Consider the following 25,289-nt stretch of genomic DNA (forward strand, 5'->3'; position numbering starts at 1 on the left):
ATCACTTCAATATAGCCATTTTTATTACACACATCTGTTGGGGACATGCCGCCAAATACAACAAGAAAACATATTTGAGATTAAAATATAAGACTTGAAACACTTAACAACTGGCAATACTAGTCAATGCTGCTAAAAGAAAGCTAATTTTTATATAACTTAGTGTAATATTGTAAAGTAACATGTGACAGTGATTATGTTAATACATATCACAGTTCATCAAATTCAAGTTTATAAGAGGCATGGGTTGTTTGCAGTTAGAGAGTGTCATACTGTAAGATTAGTTCATAAAGTGACAAGTTACAGTGATTATGTTAATCAGTATCACCAGTCATTAAATTCAATGAGGCATGGATTGTGTGCAGATTCAAAAAATTGAAACATTTCCAGAACTGCACACACAAACACACACACACACACACACACACATATATATAGAGAGAGAGAGAGAGAGAGAGAAAGAGAAGTAACATTTTTGTACTGCTTTGCACCCTGCTCAAAGCCAACTACTATCTTACAATTCCAAGAACTATCTTGTCATTTTAGTACATATTGTTGCTCACTGAAAATTTTTGTTTCTTTGTCTTGTAATTATTTGTTACCCAAATGATAAATTATTTGTACTAAAACATATGCATTCAAAGTGAAGTTTCTGATTTATGAAATGTACAAAATTTGAGTGAGTAAAATCAATGAACAACTCTAACATTCTCATTTTGACTTAATAAAAATCTGTTTAGCATTGGGCCACATACAGATGTAATTACAATAGCTTTTTAGACATTAGACGTGTAATTACAATAGTTTCTTAGACATTGGACATGTAATTATGATAGTTTCTTAGACATTAGACAGATGTAATTGCAATAGTTTCTTAGACATTAGACATGTAATTACAACAGTTTCTTAGACATTAGACAAATGTTGTTACAATAGTTTCTTAGACATTAGACAGATGTAATTACAATAGTTTCTTAGACATTAGACATGTAATTACAATAGTTTACAAGACATTAGACGTGTAATTACAATAGTTTCTTAGACATTAGACATGTAATTACAATAGTTTCTTAGACATTAGACAGATGTAATTACAATAGTTTCTTAGACATTATACAGATGCAATTACAATAGTTTTTTAGACATTAGACAGATGTAATTACAATAGTTTCTTAGACATTAGACATGTAATTACAGTAGTTTCTTAGACATTAGACAGATGAAATTACAATAGTTTCTTAGACATTTACATCATAGGAATATGGATGGCAGTTGTGTACTTGGCCAATATGCACATGGTAATTGTTCTTTCATCAGGCTTGTCCATACACTGCACTTTATTACACTGGTGACATGTAAATCAAATCTGCCCAATTTAAAAATTAATGTCTTCATCTTAAATTCAAGAAGTGTAAATATTCTGCTCTAAATTGGCCTAACATACTCATTTCTAAATGTCCTGATCTAAATTCACTTGTACATTGGCTGCACCATTCTAGATGGCACATTAAAATGACTTAGCAATCCCCAGTGATCACTTGGAAATTTCTGGCAAGATTGCAGTCTCTCTAGACCAACCAGCTCAAAATGCACTGGTTTCACAATCGCCTTAGGTTTGCAGTGGCGTATATACAGCCTGTCAAATCGAAGTCTAGGTTGATATCTAGAACTCCACTCGAGATTGTCATTGCGCTGTACATCCCAGGTAAACTTGGTCTCTGGTCGCATTCCTGTTACTTCCCATATGTCATCAACATCTTCTGGGAGACCACCAATTTCACTGAGCTATAAAAATTAACAATCTAGTAAACAAATATTTGCTGCCTACTTTTAGTTTTAAATAGCATGTAATGCCTTCAGGTATATCCTACAAAATTATTACATATATTGCCTTCAGGTACATTCTACAAAATTACTACAGGTATTTCCCTCAGGTACATTCTACAAAATTACTACAGGTATTTCCCTCAGGTACATCCTATATAATTATAAGATGTATTGCCTTCAAGTACATCCTACAAAATTACTGCATGTAGGTACATCCTACAAAATTACTACATGTAGGTACATCCTACAGAATTATAACATGTATTGCTTTCTGATACATGCTACAAAATTTCAGGGATAATTTACACTGAAGAGCAGCCCTAAATAAGCCTGAGATTCATTAACTTCAGAGCTCAAGAAAGCCTCTCATCATCTTTTCTTGACTAGGTACAACTGTGCTATTTACTCATTCTGGGGCAAACATATACAGATTGACTAAGAATAGCTCTGTGCCAATTGTATTGCATTACCAATTAGTGAAGTTCAACATTCCCTAACTTATAACATTACCAATTTCATTTGTCTACCACAAGAGGGTTTTACTTAATGACACATTTGATTTTTTATCACAAAGGTAAAATCCCAAAAGTTTAAATGTGTACAAAATATTTAAACATTTCTGCAGTGGTCTACAATCTAACTGGGTGATTATGTATATAACTGATCATTTCACCAGGTATGCTCAGGCCATTCCATGCTGCAACCAAACAGCTCAAACTTAAGCCCTATATAAGCACTTTTTTCAATATCAATTTCCCAGAAAGGCTTCATGGTGATCAGGGACATAATTTCAAGGACAGGGTTATAAAGGAGCTATGAAAATTAGTGAACATATAGAAGTCTTGCTCCACCCCATTTCACCCACAGGGAAATGGTGCTTGCAAATACTTCAATGGAATGCTCTTAAAAATGCTAGGAACATTGGAGGAAGAGCACAAAAAAAAGATTGGAAGTTGTACATTGCTCCAATGTCCATGCATATAATGCTACTAAGAATGATTCCACCAGATTTTTGCCCCCATTTTCTTATGTTTTGGTGGCTGGCACTCCTGGTTTTCAATTGATGCCTATCTGGGTACTACACCAGATTGTGGCACGGCTGCTGTAGAGCCTCTCACATATGTGGAAAAAGTGAAGGACTGCCTCTGAGTCACTTACACAGCCGCGGTAAGAGAGTTGAGCAATAGCCATGCTAAGAGCAGGGTCCAGTACAAGAAGATGGTCCGAGAGTCCAAACTTAAAGTAGGGGATCAAGTCTTAGGGCACAATGTTGGACTCAAGAGAAAACGAAAATTAGCTGACAAGTGGACCAAGGACATATATCAGATGATATCAATCCCCAATTTTGATATGCAAGTGTACATGATAATAAGGGTTGCAGGTCACAAATCTGTACACACATTACATTTTAATGTGTTTTTGACCCTTGACTATCTTGCTTGTGAAATTGGTTCAGAAAAACTGAGTGTACAAAAAAGTTATCCCTTCACAGTCGAGCTCTGAATCTCCAAGTTCTGATTCAGATACCGACAGGTATGTTAAACCACATAAACTATCCCATTGTGCCGGGAAGGAGACTGTTTGACCCCATGAACACTCTGCATAGACTGCCCCTGAGAATAGGTCTTGATCTATTATTGACCGTAATACGAGCCAACATCTTGAAAGCATAAGCTTTCAAAATAGTGGGTCTAAAGTAGTTTAAATGAACCATCAACTCATTTTTCCCTGACATGACTTGCATGTGGGCACTCAGCTTGGTTACCAAAGGTGTCTACTGAAAGGTCAATTTGAAACCTGACCGTATTAAAGGGAGATCCAGAGCGTCAGTCCATGAGGTTAATCCAACTGATAAGGCTTTCTTCTAGCAACTGGAAACCACCCGACCGGCTAGACCAGTGGGTGTAGTTGCAGATGATTTACTATCCGTATCTTTCAAGTGTTCTCTTTATTTCTTTTTAGTAGCCAGGAATGATGCTGAATAGCCCATTTATTGTCAATTTAACCCAAAATATAAATATAAGCTGACAATTTGACATCATTATATACGTAATTGTAGTTTCAATATCAGTGATTTATTGTGACTATATGATTCTGTGTTATTTTTGCTGGGCGATTTAACTTTCTAAGCTCCATTCATTTTTTTACTTATGATCCATGGTAGGAAATAATATTACTATGGAATGATGGATAAATATGGGGGTAGTGGTCTTCCGGGGAGAATTGGCTGGGTTTGAATCTCACTGACCTACTAGGATAGTCAGGTTAGTATACGGTAGAAAAAGGGAATATGCAGTAATAGAAAACCATTCTTCTATCGTGTTCTTTTTTAAATGAAAGGATGAACTTTCAGATGACAGTTTTGTTAATTGGTTACTTTTAAATCTAGATATCATTTGTGAATGCTTATCATGTATTGATTAATGTTTTAATTTATTTCTGAAGACATGATGTATAGTACTGATCAAGTAGTTCCTGTTTTTTTTCTTTTGCTACAGGCACAAATTTGTTAAATGTCAGGAGACATTTACATGGAGGGAGGAAGGGAGTATGTGATCCAGGTGCATGTTTGTCCTGAGTGAGTACGCAAGCGAGCGAGCGTTCAATCAGTGCATGAAGTGCATGAAGGGGACAATAATGTCAAGCACCTGGCACCTAACAAAAGCCCATGGCACTCGCCCTATCGGCATGAGACAAACATCTTTCTCATTTTGTATAGGTCTATGGTGGTGATTACAATTTGAGAGAATTGTAACACTTGAATATTTAGGGTCTGTTTGTCTGGTAGGTCATCATTTATGTGTTATCATGTTGATATAATGAAATACCGGCATGCAGGTTGTGTATCATTTTGTATCGCATGTCTCATGTATATTTAAGCATTTGTTTTGTTCTGTTCTGGTTTAGTATTGTATATTTAAGTAATCATTCTCTTTCATTGTAGGTTTTCATTCATCTCATGTTTTCCTGATGGATAATAAACCCCACAAACTGTGAGTGTTGTATTTACTTCCTTTTATGCAACACCTGACTCACATACATATGAATATAAATATGCCAGCAAAATTTATTTATATATGTCAAGGGGTGTTTGCACAACTTTGATATGAAGCTTCTTAGAACAAATAACACCACCACACTCTTTTTGCAGAGGGGGAATTAACAAAACAGTAAGAGAACAAGAACTGTTCATAGAAATGAAGGACCTTGACTTAATCTGCATACCAGTTTCTGCAAAATGATAATGCATTAAGGTCAAAACTATTAAAGTATTAATATAGAGGAATAAAAGTTCTAGACATCTGGCAAGGGGAGTTTTTCAGTCTGGTACATGACTTGTTTCTGTGATGTTTCTTTACCTCATAATCTCTAAGGTTCAAATCCCCGCCAAATATCACCGTTCTGTCTATATCTGCCAGCTTGACATGGTCAAATGCAAACTTCAGCTGCTTCTTTCTCTCCTCTTTACGGTCTTTCATGCTCTCCAAATGGGAGGTCAGAATGTCAAACTTGATACCTTTTACTGTGCACTGGGAAAAAGAAGGAATATCTCAGAATTCAGTGTCATGGCTTCTTTTCAAATCTTCAAGCATATCATCAAAGTTCTTCAAATTCCATCATTTTTTAAATTAGTTGTATAGGTATGACAGGAAATGTATGGAAAACTGGCAACCAGACTGGAATTGGGTGAACATAAAATAGAGTATATATGGGTTTGGCTGGCCAGGATTGATTAATAATGTAAGTTATTTTCAAGGAAAAAGAATCTTTTGAGAGCTTATCCTAGTTGTAACTAAGAAAGAATGGAGACGTTGTTTTATTGATGGAATTTCAGTCCTTTGATGGTCTTGAGTTTGGAACACTCATTACTGATATTAGCACCTGACTCTTTGGTGCAGAATTCAAAGCACATTTCAAACACATGTAGGTCCAGAAAATGCCATGGCTCATATCCTTTTCTCTACACAGAAGCTTTCATCCAGGTTTCATCTATAATGACAAATATAGGTTTGATTATGAGCACTAAGAAATTTAAAGTTATTGAATTTTTAATATCATGGTACATGTATTTGCATAGGTCTACTATGGGAACTGAATTAGTACAGTGAGTCCTGCAATGTAAATTTGCATTGTGAATATAATAAAGAAATACAGACAGTGGAAAGCAAATATAAAATAACATCATTTTGCTTAGCCATCCTTTTTGAATTTTGGGGAAAAGGGCATAATAAGATGTAGAAAACCAAGACCAAAATAGCAAGCAATTGTTTTAACAAAATTCAAAAAATGAGATAAACCTCCCCATCTTAAAAAATGCAGTTCTGTCACTGTTTAGAGAAATGACTTACATTAAATTCTTGAGAAATGTCAAATTTATTAGTCTGAGTGAAATCTGCATAGTTCACGACACTGATATGAAACATAAGCATTGTATATCATTGTCTTGAGTACATAATTTAATTAACTAGATGTGACAGTATTAAATAGAGAAATGACCACTGACCTTTGACTTGGACAGAGCATTATTAAAATTGAGATTGCACTATCTGTCTTTATGGTATAGATGAACTCTTTGTATTGGACTCCTGATGATTGGCTGCATTTGTCTGTCATTGTATCATATAAATTAAAAGCATGGCATTAATTACATACCCCCAGATTCCCTTCAATCAAGAGTCATTGCACGGAATAATATGCAAATGTTACACTAATTGGATTTAATTAGTAAACCTCAGTATAAGACATGGACCCAAATATTGCATGGGTTTTGTGATACAATATAAGTAAATCGGTGATTCTTCACTGCAAAGCAAATCAATATAACATGGTCCCATATATAACATGGGTTTTGTGATACAATATAAGTAAATCGGTGATTCTTCACTGCAAAGCAAATCAATATAACATGGTCCCATATATAACATGGGTTTTGTGATACAATATAAGTAAATCGGTGATTCTTCACTGCAAAGCACATCAATATAACATGGTCCCATATATAACATGGGTTTGGTGATACATTCTAAGGAATTCAGTAATTCCTCACGAAACAACAGATCAATATAACATAGTACCTTATATAATATGGGTTTTGTGATACATTCTCAGTAAATCATTGATCCCTCTCAACAAAGCTGATGAAAATAATATGGTCCCTTTTATAACATAGATTTTATGTTACATTCTAAGTAATTCATCAATCCCTCACTACAAAGCAGATCAGTATAACATGGTCCTATACATAACATGGGTTTGGTGATACATTCAATGACCCCTCTCTACAAAGCCAAATACAAAGGTCATTCGTATATCACAGGCAGTCATGGATCCTATTGTACTAGCTGCATATTTTTCTCCATTTCTCCAGTATTAGCTGGTCTCACTACTCAACTTACAGTCATGGCTCCTTGAATAGCAATAAAGTGTTGGATGAAGTTATTAAGAAGTAGGCCCCTCTAATGATGAATAACGTCAGTACTAAGATGACGTAATAGAAGCAAACTGTTTTGGGGAAATGGGTGGACGTTTATAATTCCAAATGACCAAATCAGGAACATACCTTCACATAAAGCAAGTTTCTACGCATTCTGCTGGTGTAAAATGGCATAACTTTCACATCTTCAAGAGTTGCAATGTCCCATCGTAGAAGGATTGCAGTATAGTATCCCTCATCTCCAGCTGGGATAAGGTCATATGAAGAGCATTTCTCTTCTAGTATTTCCTGGGCCTCCATAACAACCTCCTGCAGCAACACCACATGTGGTTTCTCTCTGAAACAATCGATTAAAAGATTGTCTTAGGATAAAAGTAATTCTGGTCATAAAATTGTGCTTTTAAACCTGTGTATTTTGAACTGCCCAGAACAGTATTAATATTTATCTAAATATCTGCTAATGCATGCAAGATGTCAAGAAAAGTATTGATTGATTTCTCCTCATTAATGTAAGATTGCCAGCAGAGTTGTACTAATCATTTGATATCTATTGGTGGTTGTATATAAGATTTCTGAAAGAATTATACTGATGTCTTAATGTCTTCTGGTGCATATAAGGTAAAAGCATACAACCAATGAAGCCCTTGACGGCAATTCAAATGATGTCTTTTAGCCAGGTTAGTCTCCATGATAGAATCCACTTAGAGAGACAGTGCCTTTGCATGTGTTTAGATACAATTTTGCCAGACAGGTCATAGATCATTGCTTTGTGAGAAATCCTCTCTTTCATGGTGATGCAGTGTGAAGGAGATCATGGAGGGTGTTGTGAGCAGCTCTGTTTAGAACTCGTGCTATTCAAGAAACAGTCTCCCACTTAGTACCTGTGAAACTCCTGGTGGGAGATGATAAAATGTATACCTGTTGGAAGACTACTGTCAACACCAAGTCCAACACAGAACATATTGCCACAACATTCTGTACCAGCTGTTATGCAGCATTAAACAACTTCCAGTCCATGCATACTGAGTAGGGTTTTGCCATCTACAAGGTTTCAATATAGGTCTATTAGTATGGCAAAAAAAAAACTGGATCATGGATCTTGTTGTTGTCCTACAAAAAATTATGGAAGACATTACTGGGACTAAAAGAATCTGTCAACACCATGGTCCCGTAATTGTCATTTTTAAGTAACCCGAAAGATTGGCAACTCAACCAGACCGATTCATTCTTCATTATTGGTAAATTAACTGAGGCCACAATGTTAGACCAGACTGCTGAAGAAGGAGGAGTGGGAACAAGCATAAAACGTCCTTGATTGATGCTCAGAATGTAGACTTCTGTTGCCATAGTGAGCTCTTGTATGGAATATAGAGCTTTTGAGCATACATCTCTAGATGAATAGCATGATATCAATGTCAGATGTGAATTCTGAGATGAAGCTGGAGTCTTGTCTATAGGGATGGGCCACAATGTTAGCAGCGCATCCTGACTGAAATAGTTACAATGGATCCCTAGGCAGGTGTTTCCTTTGAGTGGCAAAGAGATGAGAATGCAGTGAATATATATCCCATATGCATTGAGGCACTAAACTGGATACTGGGTGCATCAAGTAACTTGTGGTACTACACTAGGGATATTGATCCATAAGAGTGCCTTATAGTGTGGATAGGTAAAATTCGACAAACCCTATTTTTAGTGTAAATGGTATGATCGACTGTGGCGACGACCTGTTGCAATCTTAAATGAGTGGCAGAGTCCAGTCATGACAGTATATTGCATTTCATTTTGTGTAATGTTGTTCATTCCTTTATACTGGAATGGGTTATGGGATATTTGAGCCACAAAACTGGTCTGTACTGTTTCTGTGGCAGAAAAGAACCGAGTAGGCTAGCTTTAATCACACTCTCAATCAAGCATGGCCAATAAAGACGAATGGATCAGGCCTATTGAATCACTCAAAATTTGTTGGTCATGTTGAGGTACTGAGGGGGGATCCAGTGTTGTCACCCTTGCTGACTGGAATAACTTGGATACGTGGATCGTATTCGTGGCTGATGAGTCTTTTGGAACTTGATATCCTTTTGAAGAGTAAGTCATCCACCACAGTGACAACAGTAGGTATACTAATGGCAATTTTTCCCTCAAGGTGTGCTTCTCATTACTAATTTTAAGTGCTCACAATACAATCAAGGCAAGCTGGACATGTACAGTGTTATTCCCTGCTTCAACTGTTCACGTACCTTACACTTTATCCTTCCCATGGTCTAAATCTGTAAGAATAATACATACAGTCAAAGGCAGGCACATATCCTGCTTTCTGAACTCAAACAGAGGACTTGCCATGCTAGACTGCATGAAAAGTACCTTCAAGAAGGGCTCCATGTGGCAATCTATACAGAATGGTACTGAAACATTGCTATTGGTATTTATGAAGTGGACGCTAAACTATCAATTCTAATAAAGGGTTACATGCAGACAGACAACGTTTAGTTTCTTAGGTAAACTATTTTAGCCTAGGAGGGACAGATTAGCATGGTGGTAGTAGTTCTCATAAGGTATTATGATATGGTAACATATTTGAAGAAAAGACTGATCCCAAATTTGAAATATTCAATCCACTTGAAGAATGACGAACTGAAAAAATATACAGACTGGCTTAACTGTAAAAATTGTAACTGCAGACAGTTATAACAGCACAATTAATTTTCCATATTCAAGTGCTAAGAACAAGCAAAGCATGTAATAAAATTAAACTGCTGAGTGAGGAACAAGCTAATTACAATTTTCACACACAAGTTAGCATTTACAATGTATCCTGAGTAGGCTGATACATTGCATACTTGCATACTTACCTTTCAATTGTGTCACAGACACCATGAACTCTTACTTCTATATCATCTATGTCCAGGCCATCGATATTCCATGACATTATGCGAATTCTGTAGGGTTCTACATCTATAGGGATATGAAAGCTGCAACAAATGTAAGATGATTCAAGGATGAAATAATGTTTACAATTGGCATGTAAAAAACTTACGCGACTAATTCCAAACTCTGTCTTCTTAGGATTCTGAAGATATAAGGAATATGTTTACAACATTTCATCAACGTCTATGTTAGTAATGAAATGTAAGAGCAAAATCTATGTTTATTAAAGTGACCTTGATTTTCAACCAAATGACATAAACAATTTTATCTGTGGCTGAGAAAAACAAATGTTAAATTTCACTGACGTATGTTTCCTCAGAATAAGTTTAACCTGCTGATATAAAATGTACAGGCAAAATTAACTTTTTTAATAGAGATATCAACATTTATGCTGCAAAAATAATTTCCTAGGGCATTGGGAAACCATGCAACAAACACCAATGATATGTAAATACATCAATAAACTCTGACCACAAAGAAATTAACAGTGACCTTAACCTTTGAGCAACTGACCCTTAAATGGAGAGTCAGTATTACTTGACATGTGTTGAATGCATTATCAAATCTCGTTCTGAAATGTCAACCAAACTGAAGTTTTCATAAGGATTTTATCAGGATCGTTCATTGGCAAAAGTTAAGACATGCCATAGAAATAACTGAAATCTTTCTGACTGAACAAAATTATGATATGCAAAGAAAAAGCAAGATACAAAGCCAAAATTTTAAAGACTTCATTTTCTGCTTAAGAAGAACATAATGAGTTTAATTAAAATCTATTTCAGGTCAGAACAGACTTATGTCCTCCCCATCTGTGCCTGTCTGTAAATACAGACAAACAGACCATTACACACCCATATGTGCCTGCTTGCAACTTGAGAGAAACAGACTATACCACCCCATCTGTTCCTGTCTGCAAATTCAGACAAACAGACCAATACCCATACATCTGTGCCTGTCTGCAAATCTGGAGACCAATACCCACCCATTTGTGCATGCCTGCAAATCCAGACAAATAGACTGATGCTTACCCATCTGTGCCTGCCTGCAAACTTAGACAAACAGACCAATATCCACCCATCTGTGCCTGTCTGCAAATCCAGTTAAACTGCAGGTAACTATAATACCAGACCATTTTCACTGGTTAGGTATATACCATCACAAATTAGTTGTCAAACATACAGCCCTGTAGAACTTATGTTTTATCTAGAAAACATGACCTTTGTTGACCACAATTAACTTCCTTTGCAGCAGTGCTTGCACCCAGTTTGACCAAAATCAAAATCTTTGGTGTGACAGAGTGCTTATTATTTTTGGTACACATTTACCACATTCAACTTACTTTTCAAATGCATCACACACACCTAATTGTTTACACCAATCGACCTCAATCAACTTCATTATCAGCTGCTGTGTCATGAACATTATCTGCACACATTTATCATATTCAACATCTTTGTCAGTAATGTCACACATTCATTGCATTGGCCATTTACCAAATTCATCGTTTTCCATATCACACACTCCATATTATTAGCACCCATTTATCACAATGGTCTTATCAGTTGTATCTCAGAATCTGTATTGTTCGCCCTCATTTGCAACCACGTACATCTCAGTTGTGTCACAAACTCATTATTTGCACATATTTACCACTTTCAACTTGTTGTATTACAGAATAATTATTATTTACACCCGTTTGACACAAACATCATGTCAGTTGTGTCAAAAGACTCTTTTTCTATTTGCTACCATTGACTACAATCAAATTAGCAGCTGTGTTAAAGACTCATTAATTGCACATATTTGCCACATTTTAACTTACTTGTTAGCTGTCTCACAGACCTCTTTTATTCTTTCTGATTTATCATTTACATCATGGCTTTCAGCATTCCTGGATTTTACTGGTTGTGTGTTATCCATGAACCCTGGTTCTTCAGCATTGGAACAGCTTAAAGAAGATGAAGCAGCTTCCAGTAAGACAATTTGAACATGACATTGGCTTAGCTTAAAGAAAATGAAACAGCTTCTAATATCAAAATACAGTATAACCCAACTAGAATACGTTGGTTGGGCTCCATAGAACATTACCGTGTTATAGACTGAGCAACCATGCCAGTTAGCTGAAGTAAATGATGCATATACCTAAATAATGATGGGGGTTGGGGTGGGTTGGGGAATAAAAGCGGACATAAAAAACATGCGTTTGATTAAATGAAGACAAACTAGACTGAAATACACTTTTATATGGACAGGATGCATTTTATAGTACAACCCATAATGCATGTAAAAACTTAAGTATGATCTACATTTAATACCATCGCTCTTTAAACTCAATTTATCTTCTTAGGATTATGACGTTATATGGAATATGTTTACAACATTTCATCAACGTCTGTTCACCTGAACTCAAATTTTAGATGGTAATTAAATGCTAGAGGAAACAAATGTTTATTAAAGTGACTTTGATCTTCAACCAAATGACGTAAACATAATTTTATATGTGGCTAGAATTTTGTTATATTTTAAATTTCATTAAAGCACATTTCCTCAGAATTGGTTTATTTCGCTGATATAAAATATAAAGCCAAAATTAACTCTTTGTAATAGTGATATCAACATTTATGCTGTGAAAGTAATTTACTAGGGCATTGAGAAACCATGCAACAAACACCAATGATGTGTATATACATCAATGAAATCTGACCACAAAGAAAGTAACAGTGACCTTAACCTTTGAGCTACTGACCCTTTAATGGAGAGTCAGTATTACTTAACAACATGCTGAATGCATTAGTAAATTTCTTTCTGAAATGTCAACCAAACTGAAGTTTTCATAAGGATTTTAACGGGATCTTTCATTGGCAAAAGGAATAACGGAAATATTCTTGCCTGAATTAAATTATGATATGCAAATTAAAAGCATGGCTAAATATACAAAGCCAAAACATTTAAGGACTTCATTTTCTGTTTAGGAAGGACATAATATATTTAATTAAGCTGTATTTACCTCATTTCAAGTTGGTGTAAATGACACAAGAACAGACCGATACACCCGATATGTGCCTGGTTGCAAATTGAGATAAAAAGACTGATACCAACCCATCTGTTCATGTCTGTTAAGTCCAGAAAAACAACCCGATACCCACCCATCTGTGTCTGTCTGCAAATCCGGAGACCAGTACCCTCTCATCTTTACCTGCCTGCAAATCCAGACAAACCGAATGAAACCCACCGATCTTTGCCTTTCTGCAAATCCAGAGACTGATACCCACCCATCTGTGCCTGCCTGCAAGTACAGATAAAAAACTATAAAACCAGACCATTTGCATTGGTTAAGTATATACCATCACAAATTAGTTGCCGAATCTACAGCCCTGTACAACTTGTTTTTTTTAATCCAGAAAACATTATTTTTATGTGATTTTCCTAATTCAATGCCGATATACGTACAAAATTATATTAGTTACCTTACTTCTTTAAACAATGAAAAAACTGTTCTCCTCTTCCTAGATCATCATACAAAATTCATTCTCATCATCTTATTTTATTCATCCTTATCATTTGCACTTTTTGACCACAAACAACATCCTTTGCAGCAGTGCTGGCACTCAACTTGACCAAAATCAAAATCCTTGTCAGTGGCGTGACAGAATGTTTATTATGTTTTGATTGCATTTACCACATTCAACTGATTTGTCTACTGCATCACTACTGTGTCATACACTCATTATTTGCACACATTTATCATATTCAACATATTTGTCAGTATTGTCACATATTCATTATGTCAGCCCATTTACCAAAATAATCTTGATAGCTGTGTCACACACTACATATTATTTGCACCCATCTATCACAATGAACTTATAAGTTGTTTCACAGGCTCTTTTTGGTCGCCGTCATTTACAACCACTTACATCTCAGGTGTGTCACACACTCACTATCTGCACACATCTGCCATGTTCAACTTGTTGTGTTAGATACTAATTATCATTTGCACCCAAATAATACAATCAACACGTCAGTTGTGTCACACTTTTTTTCTTCATTTGCACCATATGACTACAACCAAGTTACCAGCTATGTTAAAGACTCATTACTTGCACCTATTTGCCACTTTTAACTTACTTGTTAGTTCTCTCATAGATCACTTTAATTCTTTCTGATTTATCATTTACATCATGGCTTTCAGCATTCCTGGATTTTACTGGTTGTGTGTCAGCCATGAACTCTGGTTCTTCAACATTGGAACAGCTTAAACAAAATGAAGCAGCTTCCAGTAAGACAATTAGAACATGACATTGGCATAGCTTAAAGAAAATGAAACAGCTTCTAATATGAAAATACAGTGTAACCCAGCTATAACACGGTGGTTGGGCTCCATAGAATGTGACCGTGTTATAGACCAAACCAGCCAAGCTATAACATGGTGGTTGGGCTCCAAAGAACGTGACCTTGTTATAGACCAAACCAACCAAGCTATAATACAGTGGTTGGGCTCTACAGAAAGTGACCATGTTATAGACCGAACCATCCAAGCTATAACATGGTGGTTGGGCTCCATAGAACATGACCGTGTTAGAAACCGAACCAACCAAGCCAGTTGGCTGAAGTAAATGATGCATATACATAAATAATGGGGGGGGTGGGGGGGTTGGGAGGGTTGGGAATAAAAGTGGACACAAAATACATGTGTTTGATTAAATGAAGACAAACTAGTCTGAAATACGATTTTATATGGACAACTTATTTTATAGTACAACCCATACTACATTAAGTACTGTACACGTACATAAAAAATCGTTGAATTTGAGTATAAATCACATATTATAAAATGTATGTTTCAGTCACATCCCGTTGGACAACAAGCATATAGCAAATCGTAATCTTCATCTGATCCATATCCGTTTGTCACTACCAATTTACTTTGATATTGTTGCCAGTTGCACAAGACTATAGTTGTTTACATGTACAGATTGCTATGGTTTCAAAAGATTGGAAATTTGTTTTCGGCTTTATTCCGCTGTTGATAGCGATTGTAAGCAGAAACCTTTTTCCTGCAAAAGGGAAACTTTCACAGCTCAATAAACACGTTCCAGTCACTTTGGAAAAGGCAAAGATCCATCAGATTCATCTGCTTTTATTTATGTTTAGTGCTAACTCCCTTTGATGAAAGTGTTTTGTTTTCTACTGAAGATTGTAATCGGCTTTCTTTGATGAAGGAAGCATGTATTATTGAAGTCAGCATTAAATGACAGCATTGGAGGAACAAACAAATGTTTTTTTTTACTCGGTGGCATCAAATAACTGTTTGGCACTGACTGAGACTGAAGTTTTGTTTCATTTGCTTATTACATATACAGAACGATCGGTACTTCAATGATAGTCCGTTTTCTTTATATAACACAAAGATAGTCGGTTTTCTTTTGAAGTTTCAGCAAAACTATTTTGTCTGGGAACATGTTAAAAAAAATGGCATAAGCCATCATTAGGTCCATTGTATCATTTAATATTCATGCCTAATAAGGATGAAAATTTCTGCTAGTGGAGTTATTTGCCTTCCACGCATCGTCATAAATTTAACAAAGGTTAACAAACGATGGATGGAGTTCTGTTCTTACAGGGATTACTAAAGAAAATGTGAGTGCTCTGAAGGATTTAATTCTGTGTGAAAATAAGATGAATTTTACTTACCTTCCACATGCAAAAGTCAATCTAAGTTAATATTAATTGCAACAGAGCAGCTGATAGTGCAACACTATTTCGTTCGAAAAATCCGTTATGCGCTCCGTCTGGTTGACCTCTGCTACCAGAAATGTCAACACAAAATGTGGATATCTTTTGGCATACATTACTCGGGCCAGATATCAGCATAATTGGATTATGATGTAACAATGCACTGTTAAGATTGTTTGTCAATATGAACAAAGAATTTGATTATGTAACAACAATGGATGGATTTCATTGCATTTTACGACAAGCTTCCAGCATCCTTTCACAGTGCATCTGATTTTTTTTACTCCAAAACCCAACATTTGATATACAAATTTCAACAGCCAACAATGTTGCAAAACAATAATTGCTAGATTATATATTTGTTTGCCAGTAAAAAAAAAAAACAATCGCAATTTGCAATACTGGCGAAGCACAGCGCGATCCCTGAATAAACTTTTTACACATTATTTTTCGTACTTTTAAGAAGAAAAATATACATATATACGAAAGTTTAGAAGCCACGCCACGATCGTCTTGTATTAGAAATCATATGCGTTCCTTCACCACAATCACGTTTTTTTTCCCCCACTTTTAAGAAAGACGTTTGTTTACGTGAAAAATACATTTTGGAAGCCACGCTACCATCGTGTTAGATCCAAATTTGTGCTATAATGGAGCGTGCTATAGCGGGGTCAGACTGTATTTAGAAAAAGTTAAAATCCTTTCTAAGTATATACATTCAATGAATTCATACTATGTTACTTCTGACAGACACTGGCCCCTGTGTAACTTTATGTTTCATGGTAATTATTTTCTCTCTCCAAGGTACCCAATAGTTTGATACATATATCGCATGGTCGCAACAAAAATCAACCAGTAAAGTTATAATCACAAAATGGACTCTTATTCTATACTCGGATCTAATATTGTATACCAGTGTACTATCAGTTCTGGATCTCTATTGCCTAATGAACAACACAGATCCTTTTAAGTAAATGGTATCAAAATACATGATAATGATATAGAAATTTCATTTTTTTTTTGTAACCTCGTTTTATATAAAATGACATGAACCAGTCTGAAAAGATGTTTTAAGTATTTGCCCATTATAGCAGATTTGGATCAATACTCTTCTCATCCACGTATGCTGGAGACTTTGGTAATATCAATATTGGGCATATATGGATAAAATTACCCCACTAAAAAGCTTCTATTGAAACAAAAGAAAATTGTCTAAATATTGGGCAAGTTGAAAGTATTAATTTCAAAGATTGCCAATCATATTTGCTATAGCCGTGATGAATTTGAAATAACCAGAAATAAATTAATACCCCAAGGCGGCTAAGTTTTGTTATGAATGTAGAATATGCCTGATGCACCGGGTCTTATGCCATCACCCAAAAATAGCAAAATCTATATGAGTGTAGAATAGGCCTGGTGTACAAGGGCTCCTGCATATCACACAGGGTCTCAACGTTTTGGATATGTGCATAGAATAGGCCTGGTGTACAAGGGCTCCTGCATGTAACATGAAGTGACTAATGTAGGCACAAGACCTGGTCACTTTGTGGTTAGCATGCAAGAATCTCGACCAAAAGAATGTGAGTTGAAATTCTGCCACTGGATTAGACTTTATCAGACACTATTGTTGCTGTGCTGGCTACTATGTTGCAGTGTTGGTTGCAATGTTACTGTAAATTGAAGTACCAAAACCAAACAAATACTAAAATGACGGTAATAATTTCAACATGTGTTACCTTAGTGCCGTCTTGTCTGTTTCTATATTTCCTTCTGAGCTGGAGTTTCCAGCTACTTTTAACTTTGGATCCAATGGAAAGAAAGGCCTTTTCCCTCTTTCTGGGATAAATGCATACAGTGATCTCTAAAATAAAGTACACATATTAATATGTAGGTCGAAATTAAGTTTGATAACAATTCACATTAGTAAAATAAATCAGAAAGAAAGCCTGGCAAACATGTATATATTTTCGCTTAGCTCAATGAAACTACCGTATGAAATAAATTTAGCCTTTCTATTTCCATAACAGCACACAGGGCATCAATTGCGGTTTTTAAAGGCATCAAAGGTTTTGGTTAGGATGAATATTAAATAATACTAGTCTTGCGAAGTCTATATTTTGTCAACTAATATTCATGTAATAGTGTCAACCTGGTTAATTTCAATTAGGAAAGAACTTAAAATGTATTTACAATCACAAACTTTATTTGCAGTCATGTACAAAATACAAAACTGCTTGGTATTTTATCAGATGTCCCTCTAACGAAACTTGCATCACCACAATGAATGGCTATTTGAAGAGCCATAAAATGTGTACGTCTTTGTATTTAATAGTTTTAATTTTGTTCGTTTTTGAACGCCATCTTCCATCACAACATATTCTATGCATGGCAACCAGAATATCTGGTGGGAAAATGACTCAGAAAGACCATGGAAACCACCATTTGTATGACATAAGCAGTTTTGTGTTTGGTTCATCTCAAGATCAAAGTCTTCTAGCTCAACCATGAGTTTCTCCTAACATCACATGTCATGCCCATAACTGTAGGTACCAACATGTGCTCATACAAGAGGAAAGTCATGTGGGATATAAAAAAAATCTTTGACCTTGTCAGAAAACAACAAAAACCACTATTATGATTCTACTATCAATCACTCGATTTTGAAAGCATATGAGTGAAGATTATGGTTCGAAATTGGAAGCCCTAAGTGTACTGGCAAACATGAAAACTATTACTCAGTTTTCACCAACTGTAATTTAGAGTCGTTCATGCTCCTGTTCTGCGCCTGTGCTTGGAGTAGCAAGCAGTTTTCCATTTCCACCAACTCATCCATGATAATCTTTTTATCCTCAATATCCATCAAGTACAGCTTGGAAAGTGAATTGAAACTGTTTTGTACGACCATGAGAATAGACACGTATTCAAGAATGCAAATGTTACCGGATTTGTCTACTAAGGCCGCCAGTCGCACGAGTTACTATATTAATATGGCTCTAACAACAAATTCATTTAGTTTGCCTATTATAATTAATGTAGTCGTGATCCCCAACTCACCCAGACTAACGGTGGTTACAACGGCGATTTTGTAAACCACACACATACATTTATATTTTACTCGCAGTTGTTGTTCCGATTCGATCGTTTTCTTATATCGGTAATAGTGTGCCTACCATAGTTTTCGTATTAACAATGTAATCGCGAGGTATATTTTCTGGACAGGCTGGTCTTGACAAGACTTAACAAACACACGCACTTATAACCAGTTAACAATTGTTAGTTGTACAACTGCCATGCAAAAATAGAAAACATGTCTTTGAAGAATGTTAAATCTCGGTAATTGTGCATTGTGCGACACAATATCATTTATTTGCATCTAATATGACTGGATTCGTCTTCACCCACGAAGTGCTAAACAAGTGAGGCATTGTTGAATGACAGTCGAGATCTTCCTTTGCTTAGTTTGGTCAGTGTTGGGTTTACATTTACAACTTCGAATGCAACCGTGTGGGATTTGTAGGTTAATACTATGTCATCGTTGGAGAAACAAATCGTGAGTGTGTTCATGCCAGGCTATGCAGTAAATGATTGAGCTAATTTGATAATTCCAAACTGGCTTAGTGTTTTCATACCAGGCTATGCAGTCAATGATTGAGTTAATGCAATGAGTCCAAGCTGGCTTAGTGTTTTCATGCTATGCTATGCAGTCAATGATTGACCTAATGCAATGACTCCAAGCTGGCTTAGTGTTTTCATGCTGGGCTATGCAGTCAATGATTGAGCTAATGCAATGATTCCAAGCTGGCTTAGTGTTTTCATACCAGGCTATGCAGTCAATGATTGAGCTAATGCAATGATTCCACGCTGGCTAAGTGTTTTCATGCCAGACTATGCAGTCAATAATTGAGCTAATGCAATGATTCCAAGCTGGCTTAGTGTTTTCATGCCAGGCTATGCAGTCAATGATTGAGTTAATGCAATGATTCCAAGCTGTCTTAGTGTTGGTAGGGGTTCATCAGGGTTGTCCCAGTTGTCGATTTCTATTTGACCCACAGCATGATTATTTTTCAGTGCATATAGTGTATTTTATACAATATTTTTTAAGCAGATATTCGTGAACAAGTGTAACGAAATTGTTATTAATGGGAACACCTGCTGCCAGCCGGTCCAAAACAACGTCATCAAAGTCGGCAACCTCATCAATGTATTGTGATATACGTAATAATAAATCTTTGACACAAGTGCCTAAGATGGTTAATAACGCTTTATTCGAAAATATTTCTGCCAAGTACATATATTCTTTTAAGCTTATTGGTATTAAATGGGCGTACAATCGAAACAATTTTCGATGATTTATCATTAGGATCGGACATTATAAAGAATAAGCTAGATTCTAATATGTCAGTTTCAACTTTAGGATTTTCCTATAATTGTGTCTGTTTTATTAACTAGACAATTATAATTGGTAGCCATTTTGTTACTGGATGCGTGCGTACTTGATAATGACATAATATCCGGATGTATCAGCAACAAGTCTAAAGACACTACTGGAATGAGTAGCTATATGTGATACGTCAAATATTCCAGGTAGGTTATATAGCTCCTGCTCGCTGTATGTTCTAATTTACCCCGTCCGAAAACGTAATTTATTTTATTAACAATCTGGTTTTGTCAGCCATGACCTTGATATCAATAATTTTTTTAGTCACATTTTGCTTCGATGCAGCATCACCATCGCGATTGGCTCTTGCATCAGTTGAATTTGGTTTCCATTCATAATAAAATATTCATCGCGGCACGTTTAACCTTTCGATACCATGTATGTGTCGAGGTTGTCTTTCATAATCGCAATCGAAATAACGAAGCATCTGATTCCCCAGATTTCGTTAATTTCGTCAGGTTGTTCGCAAATGTGCCTCGCAGATCAAAATAAATGTCCTGAATATCCACTCTGCATCTTTATTTTTCCAGTTCGGTCTACAAAAATTACAAGCTCATCTGTGATAACTCAATAATAACCCGGCTGGTAAAATCAGTCAAATCTTTATTGTTAGCAAACATGGTTAGGTCAACATCGAAATGGCGTTGTCTGTCAGTCGAACATCATAAATATCAATAAGCATTATGTATACTGGTGTATTTGTTCCGCTAGCTGTCTTTTTATGTATTCTTCTCTTAAGCCTTTAGTCAAGTCTTGTTGCTGTCGTACATATATACGTTTTTTCCCGTGTGACTGATACATATTTCCATTTCTATTGGGTGCAAGAAATTGTTTTTCCAATGTGGGTTTAGGTGGTGTGCTTCTGGACAATTTTGCTTGTGGATGTATATTTTCGTGGAGGTGGAGATATTTCCTGCGCAATAGGTGGTTTGACTAGAGTTTCTTTTACCCGTATAACGACACCATTTTGAAGACCTATTCCATGGCTAATTGAATGTATGCCAATAGAAGGTATTGTGTAATAGAACACATATAATCTTGGAATAATCATATAGATTGCCCTTCTGCCAGCAATAATTTAAGTAATCTTCGCATTAACAGTTATTAATTCGACTGACTCGTATATAAATTCGACTGACTCATATATATATATATATATATATATATATATATATATATATATATATATATATATATATATATATATATGACAAAATAACAGGAACAGCTGAATAATAGATGGCTTGGTTATATCAAATAATCACTATTTTACCTTAGACAAATCAACAGCTTCCGGGGCATAGGATTTAATACTTAATTATTCACGATTGGTCTTGCTCCAAGAACACACAACAGAAAACCTCTATTATGTATGTAAATATCGCTCAGTCGGCCATGCAGACTGCTGATAGTATTTAACAAAATGGCCACTGATAATTGAAGGCTAGACTCCTGTGCAAAGGTTGTGTCTATAATACAATTTAATTAATAGTGGCCAGTTTGTTGACCATGAGGGCATTGAGGCAAATTGTGAATATTCACGTATATCTTCACGTATATATTTTCTTATGTATTCGAGCATGTATCCATGTGTGTACATGGATTTCTTTTTTTGTCTTTCTTTTGTACTGGTGTCCGTATTTTTATTTGAGGTTACACTTATGTGCAATGGTTGTGCCTGTAAAACAATTCCAATAATTGCAGTATATTTGTTTACCATGCGAGCGTTGATGCGGTATGTGTATACACTCGTGCCATACCCGTACCGTATGTGCGTTGCGCCCGCACCGTACTGACGTATGTATTTGTCACACTGATGTACAATCCCAGAGACGTGGACAATAATAAGTGCATTATAATAATGAGAAATAATCGTGGGTGTTGCCAGTGGCCAGATGACCGACTGGCACGCGAATAGCGACTTTGTTGGCTAATGAGCTAGGTTATATCCTTCTACCCAACATGACTATCATGTGGCATAGGCACTTGGTAACTTTGACGCGTGGGCGAGCGCTTGTGAAGTGAGGACAAAGTCGACGGGGGGGGGGGAGATACAAGACATATTAAGAAGGGTAAGAAAAATACAAAACCACTATTAGTATACTACTCCACCTACAAACAAGAAGCAAGTTGCAAGCCTTCCCACATACCAGTACCAGTGTGTAGCCTATGGAGGATATTAAATATGTATACATTTTGTACTGTGCAAAATATGTAAAATTTGGCAACAGGACCTGTTGGCATATCCTGCTACATTGGAGCAGCCCTATCCCTAAGGTATTCTCCCTCTTTCCCTAATTTTGACCTTGACGCAAAACTTGGATGGACTCCTTTGGTTTAGTTTGTGTGTTTGTACTGTGTATAGTAATGCAAACATATAGTAGTAATATAAATGCTTTCACTGGTTTTAAGTAGGATATTAATTGTTGTTTTAAATTTATAAAGTAATTCTCGGACTTATGACTTTGATATTATGAACGAAATATTGGAACCGAAAGCACCAATATGAAAAAATGGTTTTCAGACAACGAAATAAAAGCAAATGATTATAAGTCCTAAGCTATAGATGTAGTACATTGAAATTAAGACAACACAATGTCCCACTTGAGACTTTCTCCTCCAACTCCTGAGAGTCACTTTAAACCTGCATTGCTGGTTACTGAGAGAGGGCCTTCGGGTCACTTGTCATCCAAATCTTGGGTATGACTACACGTTTTAGTCAGCAAAAAAAAAAAGAAATGAAAAATATGCCTGCAACACATTATTAGTGGATATCCATTCGTGTCTATGCTGGCGCTAGGAATGACCACAATCGCGAGAGGTGACCAAAACTCGAAGATGGAAATGCATATCTATCTTACAATAATGTTTCTAGCAATGAAACGTGCAGCGGAAAGTTGTTCTGAATATGTGACATGGTCTGTAGAGCTCCACAGCAACAAGAGGAGTCAGCGACCTGGCCCCATCGGACTGCACAACGACCCTGTCCGGTCGGGAAGTGGTTCAGCGTGGTCCACAGACGACGTGGAAGGTTGATGCCAGGAGGGCAGACAGATGGTTTAGCTACGAGGGAGTCGTTTACAACGTATGTTGAAGACCACTCGACACTATCTGAACAAACAGCTCCCATATCCTCTGACAACGAACGTAACCAGATTGGATGTCTCTAAGTCAAGTGTTACGTATATCTGATTTAATATATATTTATTTTAATTTTTTTATTTGTTTTAAGTTTTTTGAATTGTTCTTACATGCTACTGTAATGTAAATTTATTCATTGGAGATGATATTTGTTCAGAAAATAGGTTGACCTGATTCATTCTTTTCATAAACACCAGGTGTTGATTTAATTCTGACCTTGATTCGAAATTAGCACCAAAAATATATATATATTATTTTTAAATGATTGGTTGTTTCCCATGTCATGATGACATTACATTTAAGATGTAAAGACCGTTTTTTAATTTCTTAGAGAAAATTATTGGTCTAATCAAGGCCATAGTCTTTGTACGTCATATAAACATGATCACGTGACCCCCTTATGATTTCGCAGCTTGGGGAAATTACGAAACGGCGTCTTATGATACTTGTTGTTGTTGATGTTGTAGGGTTTAACGCCATTTTTGAGCACACAATAGGCTATACATGGCGGCCAGTATTAATGGTGGAGGAAGAACCCGGGAAAACCCGAGAAAGAACCACCGAATCACGAGAAACTACTGGCAAGCTTTCTCACATACCCACATTGGCTGAATCCGAGACTCGAACCCAAGCAGACAGAGGTGAGATGGCAGTGATCCGTAACGGATAGCGCTTTAGATCACTCGGCCACTAAGGGGTCTTATGATACAATATAACCTATGTTTTGATAGAGATTTCTCGGTTTTTGGGCTTTTACACTTGGTATCAAGTTGTTTTCTTTGTTGTTGCCAGATTTTTAGTTAATTATCATTAGATCATTTGGATTTAAAAGGATTAATTCTTCATTCTTGAAAATATTTGAAGAGTGCTTACACAGATTTTGGAAAGACACTGCTTACAATATTATTTTGGATTTCCAACACCGGAGTGCCATTATTTGTATTTTTACAAGAAATTGTAGATAAGCACAGTACTGACTACAGCATACGTCATCGTCATCAATCTTGGATTTTCCATCAGGATTCGAACTTGAAATTATTAGAACATTTATTACTAGGACGTTTGCAATTTAATTCGTGGATTATTCTTAGATTATTTTTGGATTTGATTCTTGAAACCGTAAGCTCTTCTCCTTTATTCATTTTTACAGAATTTTCCAGGAAAATAAATTATTTATTAAATTTTAAAAAGCTTACTGTTTTCACTATTTCCGTGTTACTGTTCATTCGAGCCTAAATATCTACCACAAGAAGACTGCTTGATGTGAGGTGATGCCATGCTAAGTTGACGTTTCTCACTGGTACAGACCTTAGCCAACACTTTTGGTGGCAGCTTCCTGGCGACGCAGATGTGGAGAAGGAATGTTGCTGAGTACTGACAACCATCGTAAACGGGTAGGACGTAGTGTTCCAGGGATTATGCGCATTGTTATGTTGAGCTGGACATCAATTAACTTGGCCTGGCATGATCGAGCCCAGACAGGAGCGCAATACATGGATGTCGAACAGCAGAGGACCAGTGCCGATGTCTTGAGTGCTTGAGCACTAACGCATCAGGTTGAGGCAGCCAGTTACGGAGTAGGTTGTTTCGAGTACTATGTTTTGCTGAAGTTTTCTTCAGGTGGTTGCAGAATGTCAGTGATCTGTCCAGAATCACACCAATTTATGTTGGTGTCGGGTCGTGTTTTACTTGCTGCCCACTGAGTAGGATGCATAGCTCACGGTTCGCATGTGCATTGTTATGGTAGAAGACGCTGAAGACTGTCTTTGTTGCGCTTGGCTATAA

At 36.3% G+C, this 25,289-nt stretch overlaps 1 protein-coding gene across 2 annotated transcripts; it reads right to left on the reverse strand.

Moving 5' to 3' along the window:
* On the reverse strand, positions 1 to 25,289 carry LOC149783275 (tyrosyl-DNA phosphodiesterase 2-like). 2 transcript variants are annotated; one of them, XM_089931506.1, is made up of 9 exons: positions 24,701 to 25,289; positions 17,662 to 17,786; positions 14,318 to 14,443; positions 13,386 to 13,475; positions 12,012 to 12,137; positions 10,114 to 10,233; positions 7,388 to 7,598; positions 5,187 to 5,357; positions 1 to 1,785 (listed from the first exon to the last, which is right to left on the reverse strand). In XM_089931506.1, exons 1-9 carry the CDS (start codon positions 24,728 to 24,730, stop codon positions 1,471 to 1,473), a joined length of 1,314 nt encoding a protein of 437 aa, XP_089787632.1. In that variant the 5' UTR covers positions 24,731 to 25,289; the 3' UTR covers positions 1 to 1,470. The 2 variants fall into 2 exon arrangements, with proteins under 2 accessions (XP_089787632.1, XP_089787633.1); XM_089931507.1 differs by having other exon boundaries at positions 13,422 to 13,475; positions 24,701 to 25,286.

This window comes from Sinohyriopsis cumingii, chromosome 14, assembly GCF_028554795.1.
Source record: "Sinohyriopsis cumingii isolate HCF-2022 chromosome 14, ASM2855479v2, whole genome shotgun sequence".
Taxonomy (NCBI): domain Eukaryota; kingdom Metazoa; phylum Mollusca; class Bivalvia; order Unionida; family Unionidae; genus Sinohyriopsis; species Sinohyriopsis cumingii.

Coding starts and splice junctions, on each gene's coding strand:
- LOC149783275 (XM_089931506.1), bottom strand. CDS start 24,730: ATGAACAGTAACACGGAAATAGTGAAAACA. Junction 13,476..14,317: donor ATCTATGAGAGAACTAACAA/GTAAGTTAAAAG, acceptor CTGTACTTGCAG/GCAGGCACAGATGGGTGGGT. Junction 5,358..7,387: donor GAAACTTGCTTTATGTGAAG/GTATGTTCCTGA, acceptor TCTTTTTCCCAG/TGCACAGTAAAAGGTATCAA.